The sequence below is a fragment of the Nelumbo nucifera genome, chromosome 5, assembly GCF_055504915.1.
Source record: "Nelumbo nucifera cultivar China Antique chromosome 5, China Antique-T2T, whole genome shotgun sequence".
Classification (NCBI taxonomy): domain Eukaryota; kingdom Viridiplantae; phylum Streptophyta; class Magnoliopsida; order Proteales; family Nelumbonaceae; genus Nelumbo; species Nelumbo nucifera.
This window is the reverse complement of record NC_142653.1, coordinates 84,212,130-84,236,743: the sequence shown is the minus strand read 5'-3', so window position 1 is coordinate 84,236,743 and position 24,614 is coordinate 84,212,130. Positions and strand designations below refer to the sequence as shown.

At 40.8% G+C, this 24,614-nt stretch overlaps 1 protein-coding gene across 4 annotated transcripts; it reads left to right on the top strand.

Annotated features, from left to right (window-relative positions):
- On the top strand, nucleotides 1-24,124 carry LOC104612963 (autophagy-related protein 18c-like). 4 transcript variants are annotated; one of them, XM_010280635.3, is made up of 5 exons: nucleotides 1-468; nucleotides 2,657-3,441; nucleotides 21,115-21,373; nucleotides 22,012-22,135; nucleotides 23,744-24,124. In XM_010280635.3, the coding sequence occupies exons 2-5, from the start codon at nucleotides 2,683-2,685 to the stop codon at nucleotides 23,847-23,849; spliced, it is 1,248 nt and encodes a 415-aa protein (XP_010278937.1). In that variant the 5' UTR covers nucleotides 1-468; nucleotides 2,657-2,682; the 3' UTR covers nucleotides 23,850-24,124. The 4 variants fall into 4 exon arrangements, with proteins under 4 accessions (XP_010278937.1, XP_010278936.1, XP_010278938.1 ...); XM_010280634.3 differs by having other exon boundaries at nucleotides 2,640-3,441; XM_010280636.3 differs by lacking the exon at nucleotides 22,012-22,135 and having other exon boundaries at nucleotides 2,640-3,441.
- Nucleotides 24,125-24,614: the final 490 nt, after the last annotated feature.

Sequence of the window (24,614 nt, the reverse complement as noted above, 5' to 3'; positions counted from 1 at the left end):
AAATTTGCCTTCATATGAATCAATCATAGGTAAAAATGCAACTTTTGATTCTCTCTTTTTTTTTTTAATTTTCATAAAATTTACATTGTATTTTTCCTAGAAAACCAGCCTCACTAGTAATTGTATGGGCATTTTGAATACTTTTATGCCTTTTTTACATGATTGTACCAGAGGAGTCTCTGTAATTGTATCAGAAAGTTCAAAGGAGATAAATGCAATTATCAAAATTTAGGAGAAGTTTAAGCAAAAGTCCAAAATTTCAAGGGAGGTTTTAACAATTTACCCTTTTTCCTTTAAGAGAGAGAGAGAGAGAGATTTTCAACGTCTCGGAAGTCGGAAGCAAAATTATTTCCGTCATCTTTCCCTCCCTAAACGCCAAAAAGCAGGAGTTTCAGAGTGGGGTATTAACAAGCACATTTCTACCTCCTCCAAAACAAATCGTGCTTTGAAAACCCTAGAAAGTCTAAGGTGCGTTTTTCATGGATATCTTCTCTCTATTGTTTACCTCTTTTTTTGGAATTTCATTTTCCGCTCAAATTCGTCAATTATTTCGATGCAATTGCGGTTCAACTTCATACATATCCTTGAAAGTCTGTAATTCTCTGTAGATTCTTTGCTGTGTTCTGATCTTCTGTTTCTTCTGATCATGGTGTCTACGAAAATCTCATTTACTGCTAATTTTCTTGTTTTTATCTTCAGTTGATCTGTTTTATTCTGGACTAGTTTGACGAAAAACAGTTGGTGAATTGTTTGCTTGTTTTCTGCTCCATTATTGTTATAGTTCGCGCATGTTTGCTTTAATACTTTGGTTGTCTTCGTGGAAATTTCTACAGTTTTAGCACAAAATCTCTGTTCAGTTTATGAGATCAATGTTTTCATTCCAATGCACTGAAGAAATATGCACATTAATTTTATTTACCTTCGTAAGTTCTGGTACTTTGGTCCCATTTGATGTAACTTCTCGGCGAAATGGCTCCGTATGTCCCGGGATGATGTTAATACCGGTAGAATAATTGTTGTTCTGCTGAAAATTTCAGCACATCATAGATGGAATCATTTGCTTGCTGTCAGCCCCTGTTGAGCTTCTTTTGGTCATGGCTTTTGTTGGCCACCTATCTTTTTGTTTCATTCTTTTAAGATAAAATGCAAGTTTCTCTTTCTTCTTTAGCTCGGTTCGTCTAAATGTAGAAGGGGCGGACAATTTTCCAATCTGAAATATTTCAGCTGTTTCCTTTGGTCCTTTTGCAACAAAATAATTTGTTCTGCCCTTTTTACAACAAAACAATAATGGCCTTAGAAAAAGAAAGAGAATGATGGGAAAGCACAAGCAACCCTAGCGAGCGGGTCAAAGAATATCTTGCTTCAACTGACATCAGCTAGGAACGTGAAACTCTATGCATAATAAAAAGATACCATCCCTTGGGGAGAAAATGCTGTCTCTTTGTTAACAAGGTGGCTTTGGAAAGAAAGATATCTTGATTATCTTCTACCATAATGATAGATTTATTGGAACCATGGATACATTATACAGAACTTATATTAAACTTTTTCTTTTATTTAATACTCTGCAGCTTTGTTATTTCATGTTTTTGAGCATGTGAGAGAAGATAGTACATATATTTAATTCCAGCAGCCTAAACATATTGCATATTTTATCAGTCTCAAACACATTGCATATTGGGCACAATGACATGATTATTGTGTCTAAATGATTTGAAGAATGTTTTCAATCTTAGTAATGTAAATTCTTGCAGTATTTCTTGGGAATAGATATAGATTTTCCTTGATATTTCTAAATAATATTCAGTTTCCTCCTTTAACTTTGGTTTTATGGTTTCATTAGAGATTTTCTTTTTTTATTCTGTCATATTTTTTTATCAAATATAAGAGAGCCTTTTGATGTTTATATGATATATTGTGATCCAAAGTTGGCCAGATATTGACTTTGTTAGATTCTTATCCCTTATTCTTAGTTCTAGGCCATACTTTTTTTTGTTAGAAAATTTTTGGCCATACTGATGCTATTATTTCCTTTTTCTTTGAACATCCTTGGAACTTCCTACCAAATAAAGGTTGGGTTATCAATAGTACATGATTTATTTTTAGTGTACAAATAATAGAAGAAGAGTAAATTCAATAAAAATTCAAGAGGAAAAGGAGGGTGATTAGCTTTTAATAATGCTTGCATTTTGTGATCTTTTCATGTATTATAGCTGTGTGTGTATATGTGTTTGTGTATAGACCTGCTGCATTCTTATAGCACTGAAGGGTCTATTTAGTACTTCATTCTTTTACCTGTTTCTGTATCTATGAATGATCTTTCATGTGCAATGTTGTCATTACTAGTTCAATCTCACTAAAAGAACCTCCTGACAAACTGGAGGTTTCTTTTTACCAGTGATGTGAGGGAACAACACTGCTGGGGGAAAGGGATCTCTGAAACCTTTCGTTCATTTGTCATCTTTTTTAACTTTGTTTTGCAAAGAAAAACTCCTGAAATAATTGGGTTATTTATCAGTTTCGGTTGTTTTTCTTGAGCTAGTTAAATTTCAAATATAATTTACTAATAAAAAAAATTCATATAGGACTTTGTAGAGCTGATGTTATGTTAAAAATTTGGATTTCTTGGTGTTCTATAGCTTTTGATTGCTTCCAGTTCTGCTGACTTCTTGCTCAACCTCCATGAGTTCAATGATTTCATCATCTCGAGGAATACATCCTCCTGCAAGACTTGTCTCATGTGAATCCCCACATATGCGGCCTTCAGGCCCTTTGGATCATTCTGAACCAGAGTTCAACGACAGTGATGAAGCAGAGTTACTGTCTGTGTCATGGAATCAGGACTATGGATGCTTTGCTGCTGGAACAAGCCATGGTTTTCGAATTTATAATTGTGATCCTTTTAAGGAAACTTTTAGACGGGATTTGAAGAGTGGGGGTTTTGGAATTGTTGAGATGCTTTTCCGATGCAACATTCTTGCACTTGTTGGTGGTGGGGCTAATCCCCAGTATCCCCCTAACAAAGTGATGATTTGGGATGATCACCAGAGTCGGTGTATTGGTGAATTTTCATTTAGATCTGAAGTTCGTGCAGTGCGATTAAGACGGGACTGCATAGTTGTGGTACTTGAACACAAGATATATGTCTACAGCTTCATGGATCTGAAACTTCTTCATCAGATAGAAACTTTGGCAAATCCAAGAGGACTTTGTTGCCTTTCTCATCATTCAAATACCTCTGTATTGGCTTGCCCGGGTCTTCACCGGGGACAGGTTCGTATTGAACATTTTGGCTTGAAGGTGACAAAGCTCATTAATGCTCATGATAATCACATTGCGTGCCTCACATTAACAATGGATGGGCTTCTTCTTGCAACTGCTAGTACAAAAGGAACTTTGATTAGGATTTTCAACACAATGGATGGGACCCGCTTACAAGAGGTATTTTGGTTCTCACCACTATGGTTTTCAACACAAAGTGAACTTTTACTTACCAAACTATTCATTGATGAAGTAGAACAATAATTTATTTATATAGGAAATTATGAACACGCAACCCAAAGAGCCATTTGGCATTTGGTAACTTTTATGAGAATATTCGTGATGATACTTTTCTGCACAATTTATGATAAAATCTATTTTGGTATGAAAAGTTCAAATTAGGATAGGGATGATCATGGGCTGGGCCATACTGGATTTTTTACAGGGTATTAACCAAGGTTCATAATTTTGATACGTATTGGGTGGTATCGGCCAATATGTATCGTATCAGGGAGCTTCCCAATACGCCCCTATAGGGGGTGTTTTGGGGTTTAACCCGGTTCAGGGGGTAGACAGGCCTTAAACCTACTGACCCCTCTGAACCAGGTTTTTAAAAAAAAAACTAAAAAAAATAGGAGAGCAAGCCCCGATACAGTCCGATACGCCCCTACTGGCTTATCGGGCTGTATCGATATTTTGAACCTTGGTATTAACAAACAGTATATTGAGCTGCTTGGGTCTGTCCTATACCTCTGGCCTGATAATATATGTCTGGGCCTGGGCCCGGGCCCGGCCCCTGGTCGGGCATCTGGACTTGCCTTTATAAATTAATAAAATTACATTTTTGGCAAAATAAAATTTTAATCTAAGGTTATATTTAAAATTACAGAAAATAAATAAAATTTTATTATGCTTATATTAATATACTACTTTACATATGCATATATACTATATTATTTATATAAAACATATCCCACAATTTTGTTTTTTTTTGACAGGAAACAATAACTTTCATTAATTAATAAAGGAAGAATTACAAAGGCTAACACTCAACAGGTTTTTCCCAACAATCTCAAACAAACCCTTACAAAGCCGCCCAAAAAAGTCCCCCCTCCCCCTCCCTTGTTTAGTTAAGGTATCTGCCATGCCATTTGCGATCTCCTAACCCTTGTATAGACAACACCAATCTCCCTTGCTAAACATGAGATCTCCCTCATAACCCCTGTCTATGAGCGCGAGTTGCCAAATTATTCATTTGAATGAAACCAAACTCGCACTAAGACATCAGAAGCAAATAGGCTCCAACAAAGCTCAAACAAATCTTCAATCTCTCCAAACTCTTTCCAATCTCCTTCCTCATCCCATATTTCTCCTCCTAGTGCTTCAGAAACTTTCCTCATATTTTCTTCCTTCCTCTTCCTTTCAAAGGCTTCAAAAGCTTTCCTAGAAAAACTCTCCCCTAAAAGAGTAATCTCAATGACTTACCAACTTCTACCTCTCTATCAACTAATCTCTTGAAACCCAAGCTTCCTTTCTTTATCTCCTCTGGCATCACAACAGAAGAAACCTCAAAGCTTTCATTTTCATCCCTACAAGCCATTATCTCTAACATGTCAACTTTCTTCAACTCTTTACCATGAGAATTTGTTGGATGAGTCTCCCTTCCGCCTCCATCCTGCAGAGAACGCCCACCACATGGGGATTCTCAATACTAGTAGTTCTAGACTTAGCTCATCTTTTTTTTTTTTGATCAATAACAGAATGTTTTATTAGATTATAAAAATTGTGAAACTTTGAGTACAAGAGAGGGGAGGTAAAATATCTTAACTCCCCCACAACAGAGAACAAGAAGGAAAGCTAAAAAGTGGCCCAAAACAAAGAATCCTTAAGCACCCCTTGCTTGGCTAACCCATCAGCCATGGAATTAGCACTTCTCTTCACCTAACTGTACTTCACCTCAATTTCCCTACTCAGCCATTTAAATTTTTTCTTTTCATTTCTGTAGCTCCACAAACCATTGCTGTCTTCCTTCAACCACCTAATTACCATCTCTGAGTCCCCTTCAATGATCAAGCATCGAATGTTTAATTCTCTTGCTCTTTTGATTCCTTCCAAAGCTGCTAAAATCTCTGCCCTAAGAGAGTCACCCTCACCAATAGGGCCAGAGAACATAGCAAAAATAATCCCAGCCTCATTTCTGAAAACTCCCCCAATCCCAGAAGGTCTAGGATTCCTTAAACTACAACCATCAAAATTCAGTTTCATGAATCCTGAAGGAGGGGGGACCAAGAAGGTCTAGAGGTCCTTTTGCACTGAGCCGAGGTAGCAACTTCTTTCCACTTTCTCAAAAGATCAGCCATGGAGAACTCTGAAAAAAGCTCCAAAGATTTCAGCCAATGACTGACCCTTAAGTGTATCAATTCAGTTAAATTCTCCATAGATCTTTCCTTGTCTGAAAAAAGTCTAGAGTTCCTCTCTTCCCATACGAACCAGCACACAGCTGCTCTAATGCTTCTCCACATGATCTTCCCTCTTTTCTTTATTTAGCTCATCTTTTGTAAATTCTTTTGTATTTGTTGGTCAGCCCTGTCCCTACCAGGCCATCTTTCAATCTCGAAAAAACCTTTGTAACATGAACAGCGTTGGTCTTACTTGAAGCTCTGGGTTTTTTTAGAATCTCCAAAGCATCACTCATATTGACCAAAACATTCTTCTTCCCTTTGCGACCCAAGTCAACTCCCAGCCACTTCAGAAACTGAAGAATCACTTTCCCTAATTTAACAGCATGAAACAAATTTTCAACAGAGCTCACTTTCTTATCCTTTCCTCCTTCTATGCCACCTCCCTCCTCCCTGTTCACCACCTCTTTCACCGCTTCCACTGCCTCCACCCCAGTTCCACACTCCTCCCCATCTCCCAAATATTAATCTGCTGAAACTCCCCCATTCAAAACTGCAATTGCAACCCTATTCTCCTGGCATAACACTGGAGGAACAAAAGTACTCGTACCTCACTCACCATTGACAGAGTCAAAAGACCTGAATCAGCTCACCAAAGGGAATGTCCTCGGACCTCGATGAGTCTTCATGATTCACTGAGCCATTACCACCTGCAGAATCTCCAGTAGCAGTAACCTCCAGCAAATTGGAGCTCACACTTACCAGACGCTTATGAGAACTCACCAAACTGGAAGCTGCCTGTTGCCTGCCCTATTCTCTTCTCTCTCAAAATCCAATATCTTAGCCTCTCCTAGAACCGGGATTCCTAGGAAAATTAGCTATAGAAATGGAAACAAACAACTCAATGGATGGGTGTTTGAAATTAGATATAGCAGGCAGTCTAGGAAATAATTGCCAAAAGGGAGTGGCTCCCTGCCAAAGGTCCGTCCAAAATTTAACACAATCCCCATGAATTGGGTCATATCTGATGAACTGCAAGATAGACTCCAATAGTGACTATTGAGACAATTATAGGGGTGTGTAGAACCATCAACCCCCACACTTAAGTGCCTTATATTTATTAAAGATAAGTTTTGTATGTACAATTACCAAATTTCCCCACTGGGCCAAAGAAGTAAGAAGACACCTATTGTAAAGTGCTATAGCTGTGTATTTTTTGATGAATGATAATAAATTTATTAATTCAGAAGCAGATTTAGAGTGAGTTCATACAACATCCCAGGGAGAGGTGCGAGCTGCAGCCCCTCCTTGAATCTTACAAGTAAACTGGAAAAGAAAAGTAAGAATCACAACTGAGCCCAAAACAATTCTTCTCTATTTACCCCTTGCTTAGCTTAACACATATGACAAAGTATTTGCTGATCTCCTCACCCACTGTACAATGACCAACATATTCTTTGTCAACCAACTAAATTTCTTCATTTCATTCTTGTAACGCCACATGGCCTCTTCAGGATTTTTCAACCAACCCACCACCACTTTGGAATCCCCCTCGATTGTTAGGTGTTGTACCCTCAGCTGGTTTGCAAATTGCACCCCTTGTACAACAGCTGAAAGTTCTGCCCTGATGGAGTCCCCAATTCCCAAGGGACCCGAGTAGGGCAACAAAATCTCTCCCTTCTCGTTTCTCAAAGCACCCCCCATTCCGGATAATCCTAGATTACCCATGCTACTTCCATCAAAGTTCAACTTCAATGAGCCTTCGGATGGAGGAGACCAGCTTGCAATTGATTTGTCCTTTAGAGATGAACACCTCGCTACTGCTAACCAATTTCTCCAAAGGTCATTAAAGGAGAATTGATGAAAGATTTCCAAAGTCTTCATCCAAGTCATTGCCCTATTTAACACACAGTCTTTCAATTCCTGACTGCTCCTTTCCTTCTCTTGAAAAATTCTAATATTCCTTTCTTCCCAAAGAGTCCAAATCAAGGCAGCACGAGCACATCTCCACATAATTCTCCCTATTGTTATAGGCCAATAAAAGGTAGAATGGTTGAAGAGCATGTGAACTTCTGCTGGTAGACTCCAACTACTCCCAAACAACGAAAGTGGCGAAGCCCAAAGGTTTGCAGAAAAGGGACAAGATATTAATAGGTGGTAACAATCCTCACCGTGAGCTCTACAGAGGATACACCAATTAAGAGAGATACAGATGAAAGGTCTTCTCTTTTGTAGGTTATCTAGAGTGTTTACTTTCCCATGGAACACTTCCCAACAAAACGCCATAATTTTTTGGGGAACTGGCTTGCACCAAATTTCTTTTGACGGAAAGGGTTGGTGAGTAGAAAGTTGAGAGATGGACTTGAAGAAAGAAGCACAAGTGAAGGTTCCATTGGGTCTAGGAGTCCATACCCTCTTATCTGGCTTGGAGGGATCCAAACAAACCTGATTAAGACAACCATGCAAAACAGAAAGAGATTCAATTTCATCATCCCTAAGTCCTCTACGAAACCCAAAATCCCAAGTAGGATCTAAGGGTGTTCCCAAAGGTGAGACAAATTTTGACACCACCTCTTTTTTGTACAAAGAAACAGAAAATAGCGAAGGGAACAAATCCTTTAAAGGTGTATCTCCTACCCAAATATCCTCCAAAAAATGAACATTGTTGCCAGAACAAACTTCATACCTGATAAAATTGAGGAATTGAGGAAGGGTGTTGTGAATGGCCTTTCAAGGTGCTGCTAGGTTAGCTTGCCTTGATACACCAGCATCCCATCCATTCTCTGACCTCCCATGAATGCTTCCCACCATCTCATGCCACAATCTCTCTCTTTCCAATGGCCATCACCACAACCATTTCCCTAACAGAGCCTGATTTTTTCTAGTTACCCTCCGAAGTCCCAAACCCCCCTCTTCTTTACTTCTGCACACAATTTCCCAATTAACCAAGTGATCATTTTTTTCTTGTCTCGGCTCCAATAAGAAATCTCTCATCAACTTTTCTAGTTTCCTAGTTTCCCTAACTGGTATCCTAAAAACAGACAAAAAATAGGTAGGTAAGTTAGCCAAGGTAGCTCTTATTAGGGTAATTCTCCCTCCTAAAGAGACATAATTCCTCTTCCATGAGGCTAATCTCTTCTCAAACTTTTCTATCACCGGGGTCCAAAATCTACTCTCCCTAGGATTTGCCCCTAAAGGAAGCCCTAAATATGACATAGGCCAAGCAGAGGTGGAACACTCAAGACACTCCGCAATAGCCTCGACCTCCCCTACCTCCAAATTTATACCCGCTATGCAGCTCTTTTCCAAATTTATTCTCAAATTAGAAATACTTTCAAAACCTTTTATTAGCTCTTTTAGGTTTGCTACCTTTTCGCTAAAACCTCCTTCACAAAAGATCATTAGGTCATCTGCAAACTGAAGGTGGGTGACAGGGACTTGGTGTCTCCCTATTCTCCAACCCCTAATGGCATCTTCACTGTCAGCCTTAGTAATGATCCTACTAATCACATCAGCTACTAAGGTAAAAAGGAAGGGTGAGAGTGGATCCCCTTGCCTGACACCCCTATAAGCTGGAAAAAAGTCCCTCACCATACCATTTACCAGAATAGAGTAGTGACAAGTACTGATACACCCAAAAATCCAACTACACCACTTGTCCCCAAATCCACAGTTTCGCATAACCTCTAATAGAAACTTCCAGTCCACCAAATCATAGGCCTTTTCAAGATCCAATTTACAAATGAAACCTCTCTTGCTAGACCTTTTCATTTCCTCCACACACTCATTCGCAATTAAGATCTGATATGTTATTTGTCGCCCTTGAATGAAAGCCCCCTGGGTTTCACTAATGATAGAAGGGAGGACTGTTTTGATCCTCAACGAGAGCACTTTAGCTAGAATTTTATAGATGCTTGTCACCAGACTAATAGGCCTATAATCTTTTGGGTGGTTGGCATCATTCTTCTTAGGTATCAAGGCCAAAAAGGTGGCATTAATTCCAGGGCTTATAATGTGATTGTCTGCAAATTCCTTAAAGACATCAACTAAATCCTCTTTCAACACCTCCCAACAGTCTTGATAAAAACCCAATGTAAAGCCATCTGGATCTGGAGCCTTGGATCTATCCATTAGAAAGACAACTTTCTTAATCTCTTTTTCCTCGAAATCCCTTTCTAGCCACCTTGCCACTCTGTCATCAATTCTTGGCCATTCCACCCCTTCCACGACTGCTCTCTCACCCAAAGGTCTTCTATAAATCGATTTGAAGTGGTCCACAAATTTTCTGGCTATGTCATCCTGGTTGGTAATCACCTCCTCTCCTATCTCTAGCTTGGTCACAAGATTCTTTCTTCGTCTCCCATTTGCCAAATCATGGAAAAATCTAGTGTTCCCATCGCCTTCCTTAATCCACTTGTGTCTAGCTTTTTGTCTCCAACTGATTTATTCCCTTAGTAACACCTCTTCCAAATCCTTTTTCAATTGTCTCCTTAACACTCTGTCCTCCTTGGTCAACCCATTTTGAGATTCCTTTACATCCAAGTTTTCTATTCGAGAGATTAGGCACTATTTTTGCTCCTCAATTCTACCAAAATGATCTCTATTCCACTCTTTTATTTTGTCTCTCAACCTTTTTAATTTCTTATGAAACTTGATCCCCTTCCATCTTACCCCCCTCTCCTCCTCACCCCACCATTCCTTCACTTTTCTCACAAAATCTGGATGGGTAAGCCACATATTTCCGAATCTAAAAGGTTTGGGTCCTATAGGAAAAAACTCAGTACCTATCTGGATAGGACAGTGATCGGAGGTGACCCTGGGTAATGCTCTAGCAACCAAGTTTTCCAAACTATTCTCTCAGGCAAGGTTAAATAAGAACTTGTCCAACTTCGAACACAAAGGGGTTTCCTGAAGGTTGGACCAAGTGTAACTAGCTTGCAGCAGAGGTATTTTCTTCAGTTCACATTCTTCAATAAAACCATTAAATTTCCTCATGCTTGTTGTAATTACCTGTTGGGGATTACTGGTTTCATCAGAGAATCTAATGACATTAAAATCCCCGCCCAGGCACCAAGGGCCATCCCATAGCCCCTTGATTGCATAAAGTTCCTCCCACATCTCATTCCTCTCTCTATAGGAATTAGGGCCATAAACATTGGTTAAGACCCATACACACCCATTCTCTACATTCTTACACTTAATGGAAACTGAGAATCTGCCTATCAGTTCTTCCACTACTTCCACCACATCCTCCCTCCACAGTGTTATGATCCCCCCCGAGGCTCCCCAAGAAGGAGACGAGCTCCAACCTAAACCTCTAGACCTCCAAAAACTCCTCACCCATCTCCCATCTAATTCCATCATTTTGGATTCTTGTAACAACACAATATCGGGTTTTTCCCTTCGGAGTAGGTCTTTGATCACCCTTCTCTTTCTTGCACTCCCTAACCCTCTTACATTCCAGCTAATAATTTTCATCGAGACAAAATAGCAAAAAAAAACCCATGAAAAGGCCATAATCTCCTCATTTTAGGCCCTTCCTCCTATCCCCTCTACCACTAAATTCTAAATCCCCCTCAATGTCTGGGATTAGCCTTTCCACTTCAGATCTTTTTTTCTTCTTTGTTCCTTCCCCCCCCCCCCCCCCTTCCTAATACAACAAACATCCTTTTTCTTTTCTCCATCCTTTCCAGCCAATGTCTGAGGAAGAATTTTACCCTGCTCACACTTATTTTGGCTACAACATCTCTCTAAGAATCCTTCCTTTTTTTTTAGTTCCTCCATCATTGTACAGATCAACTCCCAAATTCTGTCCGCCTCCCCCTTACTACTTCCTTCCATCACCCTCTCTCCTCCTTCCACTATCACCCTCTCTTTTGCATAAGAATCTCTTGGATGGGACGCTGGAATATCTGTTACAGGCATAGCAGACAAGTCAGTACCTAAAAAAGAATTGACACCCATACCTAGTAGGACGGGCGTAGGACTAGAATCACTGGAATTGAGTTGCTGACAGGCGACAAATGGTTTTAAGGCCTTTCCCCTTTTTGGACAAAGTTGTGAAGTAGACATAGTGAAAGAATCACTTCCTGACGACCTACCCACTTGGAAAACCTTTCTCTGTGTTTCTGATACTGGAATACCCACATCCATCCTCCCGGCCGATTCTTGTCCCTCTCCACCAACATCCTGTAATTCATTAGACTCAGGGTCAGCTCCCTCGACGAAGGGAAGAGGAGTTTTCATAGCTTTGGGACCATTTTCTTCGCCATTTCTAGTCTTCCCGCCACCTGCCTCTTCAATCTCTTCCTCTAAAAACAACAACTCTGTATGCAAACTTTCTATTTCAAGTAAATCATTGTTGCTTTTCGGAGACAAACTTCCCAAACTTAAAGTTTCGTCTCTATCAGAATCGTCACTGCTGTTTTGTTCACTCAACCAATCTTCAAACCCTGTTCTGTTCAAATCACTAGGCTTCAGGTATCTCGGGTTGCGCCTATCTGGTGAGAGACGGTTCGCCAGGTTGGATGGGACCCACTGTAGAGAGCCTCGAGACTGAGAGTCTTGAGATTTTGTGCCTGAACTGTTCGATCGAAATGAGGGATTCGGGGTAGAAGAAGATAGAGGCTTAATCTCGTCTATTAGCTCATCCCTCCTCCCAGTCACATGCTTACTTAAAGGGTCCCTTGGCCCATCTGTCTTGTAATGGGCCTTGGGCTCAAAACTTGTAATATAAGAACCCAACTTTAAAGCCTTTACTTGAGTTGCCTTCTCCAGCCCACCAGAAAAGGGATCCACTCGACTGGGCCCATTTTCTAAGTCTTTTCCTCCCATGTGACCTCTTAACAAATCACGCCCCCTTGTTTTAATGGTCGAACCAGCAACCCTCCCTGTCTGAGGTTGCTGGTTCAACCCTCTCCCTTTAGACACTGGTAAATTTTTGTCTATTTCCCCTGACACCACCTACGCAAAAGATCTGCCATTTGTCATAGCCTTTTCTTGCTTTCTACAGTTTTGACCTTCCATCTGCCCTACAGCTTTTTGGCTTCCCAAAATTTGTTGGCCCTTTTTAGTGAAACATTCCTTCCCATTTGAATTAACCAATCTCACAAGTCCACGTAATGCTTTTTCTTCCTCCTTTTTTTTGATCAATAACACTTTCATTAATTCATCAGTAGAAAATTTACAAGTGGAAGACAAACACACTTATCTTCCAAGAGTCACAAAGAGCTTCAAGAAAGGAAAGAAGAAAAAGACACTAACGTTACAGCTTAGCCCAAAACAATGAATCCCTTTCTGCCCTTTGTTTAGCTAAACCGTCAGCTAGGGAATTAGCCGATCTTTTAATCCAACATGTCTTAACTTCCATCTCCCGCACCAGCCACTTGAATTTCCTCCTCTCATTATTGTACTTCCATAAATCATTTTGATCTTTAGTGGGCCACCCTATCACCACCTCTGAATCCCCTTCAATTATGAGTTTCTTGATGTTCAATTCCTTAGCTTTCCGGACTCCTTCCATAACTGCAAAGATCTCAGCTCTAAGGGAGTCACCCACTCCAATTGGGCCTGAGAACATAGCAGAGATGACCCCATTTTCATCCCTAAAAACACCCCTGATCCCCGATTGTCCTGGGTTTCCCCTACTACACCCATCAAAGTTTAATTTCAAGAATCTACTAGGTGGGGGGGGGGGGTCCAAGCCACACTCATTACTGACTTGGTCTATGTGCAATTTGCAATTTCACCCCACTTCCTCAACATGTCATCCGCAGTGTAATCTGTGAATAGTTCCAAAGATTTCAGCCACTGTACCGCCCTAATATGTATGATAGCCCTCAGATCTGCTGCTCCTTTCTGAGTTTCTGAGAATATCCTGGAGTTTCTTTCTTCCCATAGTGTCCAACATACTGCAGCCCTTAGTCTTCTCCACATTGTCCTTCCCCTTTTCATCCGCCACCTGAAAAAGGAAGGGGAGAAAAGGCCCTGCAAGTCTGATAGGGGATTCCAGCTGCATCCAAATAAGGAGAAAGCCCAATCCCAAATTGACCTCGTGAAGTGGCAAGACCCAGTAGGTGAAAACCAGTCTCCCCATCTGCTTTACATAGAACACACCACTGAGGTGACAAGCAAGTATTGGGTCTCTTCTTTTGGAGTAGATCACCAGTGTTGATTCTTTCCAGATAGGCTTCCCAACAAAAACTACCAACCCTAGGGGGTATAGCTCTGCACCAAACCTCACCAACAGGGAAAGGGGGAAGGGTAGGATTGGTGGACTGACTTAAGACTTTGAAGAATGAAGCACAAGAGAAAATGCCATTGAGGTTAGGTGTCCAAATTCTAGAATTCGCCCTAGTGGGGTCTAAGACAATGTTATCAAGAAATGCAATAAGGTTCGAAATACTGTCGAAGTCTGAGTCCCTCAAATCCCTTCTAAGACCCAAGTTCCACCCAATCCTAGAAGTGGAAGAGGACGGGGTGGTGAAAGACGAGATCGGCTCATTTTTCAAATCAGAAAGAGCATACAAAGATGAAAACTGATCCTTTAGAGGGGCGCTCCCCACCCAGGTTTGTTCCCAAAATTTTATGGAGTTACCGGAATTCAAGTCATACTTGATATTAGGGAAGAAAACTGGTAGCAGGTCATGAATGGCTTTCCAAGGAGAATTGCTTGTGGTCCTAGCTCTGATTCCAACGTCTCATCCATTGTGCTCCAGCCCATGTATACTTGCCACTATTCTAGCCCATAGCTTTTCCTTCTCCATAGGAAACCTCCACAACCACTTCCCCAACAGAGTCATATTCCTTCTCCTAATACTCCCAAGCCCCAAACCACCACACGACTTACTCCTACACACTATCTCCCAGCTAACTCTATGATCCCTCTTCTCTTCTCCCGGCTCCCACAGGAAATCTCTCATTAGCTTCTCTTTAACTGTTAGCGATCTTCACTGGGATTTTAAACACCAACATGACAAAGATGGGTAAGTTAGCACGCATGGCCTTAATTAGTGTAATTCTCCCACCAAGAGAGAGGTAATTCTTTTTCCAGGATACCAGTCTTTTTTAAAACTTTCCATCACCAGGTTCCAAAAACTCTCTCTTGGGATTATCACCTAATGGCAACCCTAAGTAGTTCAAAGGCCACCCCGAAACTTCACACCCCAGCACTTCAGCACTTTCCCTGATCTCTCCCTCCAAATTCACCCCCACTGCACAACTTTTCCCAAGGTTAACCTTCAAATTGGACATTTGCTCAAACAGTTGTATCACCGACTTTAAGTTCCTGATAAACCTCACATTACCGCCTTCACAAAACAGAATCGTGTCATCATCAAACTGTAAGTGAGTGAGGGGGGTTTCCATCCTCCCAACTCTCCAGCCTCTAATGAGCCCCCTAGAATCTGCTCTGTGAATCAGTTTCCCCAAAACCTTCACAATTGGCAGTACCTTCTTCAGCCTCAAAGACAACACTTTTGCAATGATCTTATACAAGCTATTAACCAAGCTAATTGGCCTAAAATCCTTCGGGTGGGATGTATTTTTCTTTTTTGGAATTAAGGCTATAAATGTAGAGTTCACACCCGGATTGGCAATTCCTCTCCTGAAAAACTCCTTAAACATCCGCAAGAGATCATCTTTCAAGATATCCCAACAATCCTGATAAAAAGCCATTGTGAACCCATCCGGCCCTGGAGCTTTTGTTCTATCCATAGAAAACACAACCTCCTTGATCTCTTCTAGATTAAAGCTTCTTTCCAACCTTCTCCTGTTCTCCACCCCTACATCTGGCCAATCCAAACCTTCTATCCACACCCTTCTACTCACAGGCCCTGGCAATCTCCTCTTGTTGTACTAACTCAACTCCATCTACTACCAATTTAGAAATAAAGTTCTTCCTTCTCCTGCCATTTGCTAGAGAGTGGAAATACCTAGTGTTTCTGTCTCCCTCTTGCAACCATTTACACCGAGATTTTTGCCTCCAGCTAATTTCCTCGTGTAGGTAGTCCTCTAACTGTCTTCTCAAGTCTCTCTTGAGGTCATTGTCTTCCTCTCCAAATTCTCCCATTTCCTCTTTAGAGTCAACGCTTTCAATCTTATCCATCAGGTCTCCCTTTCTTTCTTCTTTCCTCCCAAACTCGATCAAATTCCACTCCTTGATTCTTGCTTTCAAGAATTGTAGTTTCTTATGGAATCTCATCCCCTCCCACTCCACCAGTGGGTTACACTCATGCCACCACTCCCTCACTTTGTTAGGAAACCCTAGATGAAGTAATCACATATTTTCAAATCTAAAGGGGGTAGGACCTCCACACCTTCTTTCCTCCTTACATAACACTATGGGCCAGTGATCCGAGGTCACCCTTGGGAGAGCTCTAGAAGCCAAGGTTCCCCAATGTTCTTCCCAATCCAAAGAGAACAGGAATCTATCAAGCTTAGAGCAAATGGGTCTAGATTGGAGATTTGACCATGTAAATGCCTTATGTGCTAGGGGAATCTCTTTAAGCTCAAAGGCATCCATAAAACTGTTTAACTTCCTCATGCTTTTTGTCACCCTCTAGTAATCTTATTGGACTCCTCCGAGAATCTAATCACATTGAAATCCCCACCCATGCACCAAGGCCCATCCCACAACCCTCTAACATCAGCCAGTTCCTCCCATAGCTTCTTTCTCTCTCTGTAGTCATTCGGTCCGTAAAATTTGTGAGCACCCACATATAATCATCCTCTTGTTGCTTAAAATTCATGGAAACCGTGTACTTTCCGATCAACTCCTCCAGACCTTCAACCACATCCCTCTTCAACATTGTTACAATCCCCCCGGAAGCACCCCACGATGGAGCCGCCACCCAGCTAATCCCCCTGGCTTTCCATACACTCCTTGCCCACTTGTCATTAAACTCCATTCTCTTAGACTCTTGCAACAACACAATGTCTGGGTCATACCATCTTATTACCTCTTTTATTGTTGCTCTCTTCTTTGCACTCCCAATTCCCCTCACATTCCAACTAAGAATCTTCATTCCGCTTCTTTTTTAAAACCCCTTGCCACCTACCCACTACTTTCCCCCTTTCTTTCTATCTCCTTTTACCTCGAGCTTCTTGTCTCCTTCTACATCTCTCTTCAATCTCTCTACTTCACTCAATCTCATCTTCTTTGTTATGATCTGCTTCTTCCTCTTCTGTAAACTTTCTTTCAACTCATTCAAATCTTCCAGCCTACAACCCAACTTCCCTACAAATTCTGCTATCGTGTCTTCTCTCACCGAGTCTTCCACCCCTACCCTTCCTACAGAATCCCCTCCATCTTTGTCCACCTGCCCTTCCTTCCTCTCCTCTGGTCCCACCTCTGTTCTTTCCTCTCCATCCTTCCTCCCTTTCATGTTACCTCCCTCCTTCTCTGCTCTCTCCCCGTAATCCTCTCCATCTCTACCCTCATTCCTTTCCCTCCTCTCCACTAACCCCTCCTCTCTTCCTTCCTCCCCTTCCCTCCTCCAGATCAGCTTCCCTTCCACTTCCTTAAACACTCTTTCAATGATTTCCCACACTTTTCCACTCCTATACCTTTCTTCCTGCACCTTCCCACATTCCTTCCTTCCCCTCTCCCCCTCCTCGGAGAGCCCGCCTGCTTGCTCGGCTGCATATTCATGGGCTACAGGACATGGAACAGAAACGGAATCTGAAACCAAAGGCACAGGAGACACATTAGTAGCACAAACCGAAATCACATGGTTACCTGGGACTGATGGACAAGCTAGAAAAGGACTGCTCCCGGCCTCCCTCTCTTGTTCCAGAGGTTGGTAAACATTTATCTCCCTGAGTTGGTTGGGAAGTCCTTTGGTCAACCTGGTGATCTTTCCACTCTACCCCTGGTTCACCCCTAGATGGCGTGTTCTTGCTCTGCTTCCGGTTCTCCCGGTTTGCCCCTTTTGATAATCCTTGCACACTCTGTAGTCTTGGGAATGAGATAAGCCGATTGCAATCTTCACCCTGAAATAAGCTTGCAATATTCCACCCATCCATGTCACCTTCAGCACAACTACCTTCGTCGTTTACACTGCCCACGCTAGTGCCATCAACAGAAAGGTCCTCCGATTCATCATTGCCTTCACTGCCCTGCACCCAGCCTTCAATCTTCTCTTTTTTCTCTTCAGTTCTTCTCCTAGAGACTTGGGTTCAGCCTCTCTGAGGAGTGTCGCAAGGGGCTAAGCTCCTTCAGACTTTGTCAGGAAACCCACTGTAAAGCCCGCTTCTTCTCTGGTTTCCGGTGCTGCGCACATTCCCCCCTGTCTCGCAACTGGGGACGATGATAGACCGTTAACGTTGTCTATCTTAGTCGAAACCCCTGTCACGTGGTTCATTAAAGGCTCACACACCTTTTTAACAAACTGGGTTGGGCCCGCTGACCTGTTTGGGCCTTTAATAAGACCACTAACAGTCCGCATGGGCTTTTGCTTTGGTCCATTCTTAAACACCCGCAAGCTCACGTAACTTTTAAGAAGGTCACGCATGTCCAACCCCGGGCTCAGTTTGGTTGTATCAGGTCTAGGTTCGGTTCTTCCTTGAACCAACCCCTTTTCCTTGTTCAAAAAAGTCAGATTGGTGCCAGTTACAACCTGTGCAAAGGACCTGCCACCCTCCAGACTGTTCACTGCTTCCACACACGAAAATCCCACCCCCTGAATGCTACCCTTTTGTTTCTCCAGCATTTGTTTTTCCATTTTAGTGAAAGAGCTTTTCTTGTTTGAATCTTCCAACCCTTTCTTGCCACGCAGTTCTTCTTCTTCAACCTTCTCATCTCCCTCCCTACGAGCCTCTTTCCAGAGCACCGATTCAATGGATGAAGCCAGCCACACTGAGTAGCATTGACCTTCAACTAGCACCTCTATCTTCCGAGGAATCTCCTCAGGTTTTACTCCATTCAATAAAATGGAAGCTGAACAAAGGTCTCCCCAAAAGGCACCTCCTAGTGATCCTCCACACATCAAAGCAATGGCTTCAGCAGTTTCTTGCTTCCACAAGTGAAAGGGAAGACCTAAGAGACGCACCAGCACTCCATCTTCAACAAAGAAATATTTTGGAGTTTGATCCCGGACACCATCTTGATACTGTGAAGTTTCCAAGTTTATCTTGGATATTTAAAGCCTCAACTTCTACTCTATTCTCAAGCAGATCCAGCAAAGCCTTGTCCTTCTCAAAAGGTGTTAAAATAAATGTGCTCTTCAACTTTAAACTTGCTGCTAACAGATCTGCAACTTTCCTCCAGTCTAGAATGTGAGCTGAAGCTTTAACTATCAGTTTACTTTCCCAATCACCTCTCTGTATGTTTACTCCCATTCTGTATTTACCTGCCCCAGCTATCACTAAAAGAGTCTCTTGCTTATTATTGCTCACCATACTATTAGAACTGCTTATCTTCCTTTTTACTATTACTTCTCTTTTAGCACCCAAGCGTTGCAGCAGTTCACATAAGGCGCCCCCGACTCTTCCTTCCTTCTGGGAAGCAGACCATCTGCTTTCTACCCTTGCCAAAAAATTCTGTCAAAGAAATAAAATAACCTTTAAGGTTTCTCTTACACTCTACAACAAACCTTCTTCCAGTTTCTGAGAGAAGCTCTTTCCAACTATTTTGTTTGGCTTTGTTACTTGCACACAAACTCCTTGAACCCTTCAATTACCCCTCAAACCTTCTAACAGCACCATCCCTCTCTTTGCTTCCCTGATTTTCAAGCTCAGCTGACCATTTAATCTCAGTTCCTCAAATAGGAGCTCCTTAGATTCAATCTTCAAAGCTTTTTTCCAACGGGCTACCTCCACAAATTCTCCCATCTTCACCAAATAGGGGGTTCAACTAATCACCATTTTTCTTCCTCCTTCTCCCCTCCTACCATACGAGCCTCCTTCCACAGCCTTGCTTCAATGGAGGATGCTAGCCACACAGAGACAAAACTCCCCTCTGTTCGTACCTCTACCTTTCGTGGAATTTCTTCTGGCTTCACACCACTTAGCAGGATTGCTACTGAATAAAGATCGCCCCAGAAAGCTCCTTTCAAGATTCCTCCACACAATACTGCTATAGACTCTGCTACTTCTTGTTTCCAAAGATGAAATGGCAAGCCTATTACATGCACCACCACACCATCTTTGACAAATAAATCCTTGGAGTTGGATGTTGGATTCCATTTAAAGACTGTGAATGATCCGAAATCAGCCTGAACATTGATAGCTGATATTTCCAATTCATTCTCTTTTGAATCTAGGAGGGCTTTACAGTAATCGAAGGGGGTTATTATGAAGACACTCTTCAGCTTCAACCTGGTTGCCAGTAAGTCAGCTATCCTCCTCCAATTGTTAACCTTTTCCTTGGCTTGTATCACAAACTTACTATCCCACTCTTCTCTCTCTAGACCTCTCACCATTCTGCACTGGCCTTTTGTTTTTGCCATGACCACTGGCCCTTGTTCTACCCTGCTGTTGCTGAGATATGCCTTCTCCTCCCTTATGGAGGCTTTTTTATCATTTGCTACTCTTTGAGCTAAAAACTCTTTGAACAACCAGTCAACTTCCCCCCATCCTTGGTTCTGTTTTCCTGCTGGTAGACACACCAGTTGCCTTCGTCCCTTGCCAAAAAATTCAGCCAAAGCTATGAAGAAGCCTTTTCTATTCCTCTTACATTCAACAACATATCTTCTCCCTTCTAATGTACTAAAATCCTGCTAGTTTATCTGCTTACCTTTTGAACAGGCTCCAGCTATGAACTCTCTTAGCCACTCGATCACTTCTATTCCTTCCAGCAATATTGTACCCTTTTTCGCTTCCGTTACCTTCAGGCTTACCTTCCCTTTGATTCTCATCTCTTCGAACAGGAAATTTTTTGCTTCTATCTTCAAGGATCTCCTCCACTGACCTGCCTGCGCGAACTCCATTTTTAAGAGCTTGTTTCCTTATTTCTGAAACACTATCAGTACCATGTTCTTAGTAGTCTACTGCTACACGAAGAGATTTCGTAGTAGTCAACTACTACTGAACATGAAATAGCAGCAATGGAACACCTTCACAGAAAAAGAAATAGAAAAACACCAAGGTTTAACATGGTTCAGCTTGGTAGCCTACATCTACTGGAGGAGAGGAAAAATATCCACTATGAGAACAAGAGATACAACTCTCTCTCTCTCTCTCACTCTTCGTCTATAGCTGTGTATTACTGAGTATATGTTTTGCATGTTTGTAGTATTCAGATACTGGTATCTCAAACTTTGCTGATAAAGATATCTAACATGCATGCTGTATCTATTTTTTTGTATGTATTTTTACTACAAATTATGCTTTACTTTAGTATATTTCAAATCTAGTCGTTGTTCAACAACTTGAAGCTGATAAAAGAAACTGCTCAACAATTTGAACCAACCCTGAAAAAATCTCTAAGTACTCTGTTTAATGCTACTTTGTGCAGGTCCGCAGGGGGGTGGATAAAGCTGAAATTTATAGTATTGCTCTCTCTCCCAATGTTCAGTGGTTGGCAGTGTCTAGTGACAAGGGTACAGTCCATATATTCAGTCTTAGGGTTAGAGTGGTGGGTGAGGACTCATCAAATCATTCCATTACTACTCAAGGGCCAGCACTGGTTTACCAGAATTCTTCAACTTCTCTTGATGCCTTCATATGTCCAAACACCGGTGCCAATCCTGGCTCATCATTGTCTTTTATGAAAGGTAGGAGAGGCTTATCACTGTTCAAACCTCCTGAAAAGTTGGAGAAAAATTATTATGCTTGGATTAGTTTGCACTTTTGCATTATAGTTATGTCCAGTTATTGCAGCCATACAGGGTTGGCTTAGAGTCTGCATACTAATTTCCTGTAATAATCCATGCAAACTCAAACAGACGTACTTTTAAAAACTTTTAGGAGTTCAAACTTTTAAAAAATAAAAGTGAAAAGACTAATGCAAAAATAATTTGTAAAACTAAACAGCATAAGAAATTACACAAAAAAACAGCCAAGTACTAACCTCACAAGGTGTATTATTATTTTTTTATTTAAAGAGGCGATGCCTTCTTTAAAGGACACCACCAAATTGTTGACCTTTACTGGAACTTGGTAGTTGAGGCCTCTAGATGTGACCAAATTAAGAAATGTTTCCACCACATTATTTGTTTCATTGATGTTGTATCATTTGGAAGCTTTTACATGGACATGGCTTGGACAGGTGTGTAACATGGAATTTACACTAAAAGTTGAAGTGTCTGACAGAGATATCACCCATTGTTAAGTGCCCATGAAACATGGGTTGGAAGAACTGATCATTTTTTCTTCCTTCTTTATGCTTAATGCGTCCTCTCTAAATGGCCAGGGATGTTACCAAAGTATTTTAGCTCGGAATGGTCCTTTGCTCAGTTCCATTTGCCAGAAGACACTCGTTTCCTTGTTGCATTTGGATCCCAGAACACAGTCATGATTATTGGCATGGATGGGAGGTACGAGGCTGTTTTTGTTGTTCTTTTTGCTTCTTGTTTTACCTTTTTTTAAAGATTATTTCCCATCTTTTTTTATTGTTTTTTTTTGGGTAGATTCCATCTTTCTGTTTAAGCTCTATTTTAGTTGTGCAGAAATGCTTTACTTATATTATTTGCCTCAACTTAAAGAATTTAGATTAGGGTTGTAGTTTAATTGGGTTATTTTTGCAGGATATCCTAGTTGGCTTAAACCGTAGTCATAACATGTTAATGAGTAGAAGATAATGATATTGTGCTGAACCATATTATACCAATGTTTTAAAACGTGGAGGTGTGACACGAGGCGTTCCACTACCTAGAGGCGTGAGGCGTAAGCCTCCCGAACACAAGGAGGTGTAAGCCTCCTTAAGAGGAGGGGGGTTAGGAGGAGGATGAAGAGGAAGGGGGGATCTCACTTTTTCTTTATTTTTAATAAAAATCTTTTATGTCAAGAAGAGCAAAGATGTATAACATTAGTTGAAAGGGGGGGGTCTTGTCGAGCGAGCGAAGCGAGCTTGCCGTCTCAGAGGTGTCAGCGCCTCTAACATACGCCTCAGGGCGTTTTGGGAGCGCCTCGCCTGGAGGCCTCCAGGCGTCCAGGCGTACGCCTCCCACACCTTTTAAAACACTGTATTTATACAAGTTAACTTTCCCTTGAACACTTGTCAGTCAGAATCTTAGGAGTTATATGTGGAATCCTCACTTTAAATTATATTGATTTTTTAACTTCATTTTTTGTAAAATGGTAATTACAAGATTCACACTCAAAGAAAATAGAGTGAGAAATTATTTATAAAAAAAATAGAATGAGAAATCTGCCAACCCCCCCTTTTAGCAACATAAAGAAAGAATTATTTCTCTGCATCTTATGTTTGATATAAGAGAAACTCTGAAGTTCTGGTCCACAAAAAGACTAAAAGGTAGGTCCTGTTGCAACTCGTTTCCAAAGGGGCAGGGGAAAAACAACTCATTTCATGGTCCAGTTTGGTTCGGTTTGGACAAGATCTCAGACCAAACCAGCTAATTATGGTTTGAGAATTTCTCAAACCAAATCGAACCATTTTAGTATAGAAACCAAAGCAGATTTCTAATATGGTTTGGGCCATTCTATTGGGCTTAACCCAATTAGAAAGCCCAAATAACATGCATACCTACATAAACAAATATAATTCAAATACTAAATCGAATTGTTAACAAGTGCCACCTATTACTATTATATAAATTATATTCATACCTTTTCAAGCATAAACAGCTCCTTGGGAATCAAATTACAAGTTAAAAATTGAAACAAACAACAATAATGTTAAACATGTATTAAATATATGAAATGTCAAATAAATATATACAAACATATGTATTATATATTATATACATTAATAAATATATTATTGATAATTTGATTTACGGTTTGGTCTGGTTACTAAAATTTAGAAAACCAGACTAAACTACTAATTTTGGTTTGGTTTGGTTTGGTTCGGTGAGGTTTGGTGGTCTAGATCATATAATGAACCATCTCTATTTACATATCATAAAAAAATGAAAAAGAGGGAAGAAAAACAAAATAAATTAATTTGAGTTTCTTTTCTCCAGTTTCTACAGGTGCAGTTTTGATCTTTTAAATGGAGGGGAGATGGAGCAGCAGGAATACGTCCGTTTCCTGAGAACGGATGATCACCCAAGATCAAGCACGATCTGAAAGATCACAAGACCATTATATATTCTTCCATCCCTCTTTCTGTAGATATGAGACCTGAAAATCTATGTAAATACTATAATGTGATATAATATATTACGTAAATATATCTGTATATACTTTCTAGAAATGTGTAAAACCAAAAAAGAAAAAAAAGATTGATCCCTGTTGTTAACCTGTGGCAATGGATGACTCGATAAATGTAACATATGGTGGTAGTTTTTTGTTTAACTTGGTTGCCCTTGTTTGGTTCTTAATACAGTATGGCATGCTTCTAAGGTTGTGAAGTCCCTCTTTAATAATTAATACAAAGATCCTAAATCAATTTTCTAGGCGTCCGCGAGGATTAATTTAACTTGGGGTTTCGTCATTCCTCATTAGAAGAGGATTAATGTTAGATCCAGTCCCATCTTTGGTAGCTCATTCTCCATTCATTGAAGTTTTAGTGGCGTATTTTTAATCTTATTAGAGTTTTCTTTCCACAGTTTTTTTTTTTTATCCACCGAAGCACATATTTTACTTAAAGATTTTACATTGCACAAAAAAACTTGATTTATATAAGATGATACTCTGGAAATTCCCTTTCCAAGTCTTTGTTGCATTTTGTTCTCGAGGCAGACTAACCCAAATGATAGAGCGTTCCATAGAGACATGCTCAAATGAGGTATGCATTGGATGCTGATGATCAACCGTCCTCCATTTCTTCACATGCATACTCCCCCATGGTGCATAGAGTAGAATCACCGGCTCTATTAGTATTATCTCTCC

What these genes read in the sequence shown, in the direction of transcription:
- LOC104612963 (XM_010280635.3), top strand. Translation starts at nt 2,683, where the DNA reads ATGAGTTCAATGATTTCATCATCTCGAGGAATACATCCTCCTGCAAGA. An exon ending in ATGGGACCCGCTTACAAGAG is followed by an intron (nt 3,442 to 21,114) that starts GTATTTTGGTTC and finishes TACTTTGTGCAG; the next exon opens with GTCCGCAGGGGGGTGGATAA. An exon ending in ATCATTGTCTTTTATGAAAG is followed by an intron (nt 21,374 to 22,011) that starts GTAGGAGAGGCT and finishes CTAAATGGCCAG; the next exon opens with GGATGTTACCAAAGTATTTT.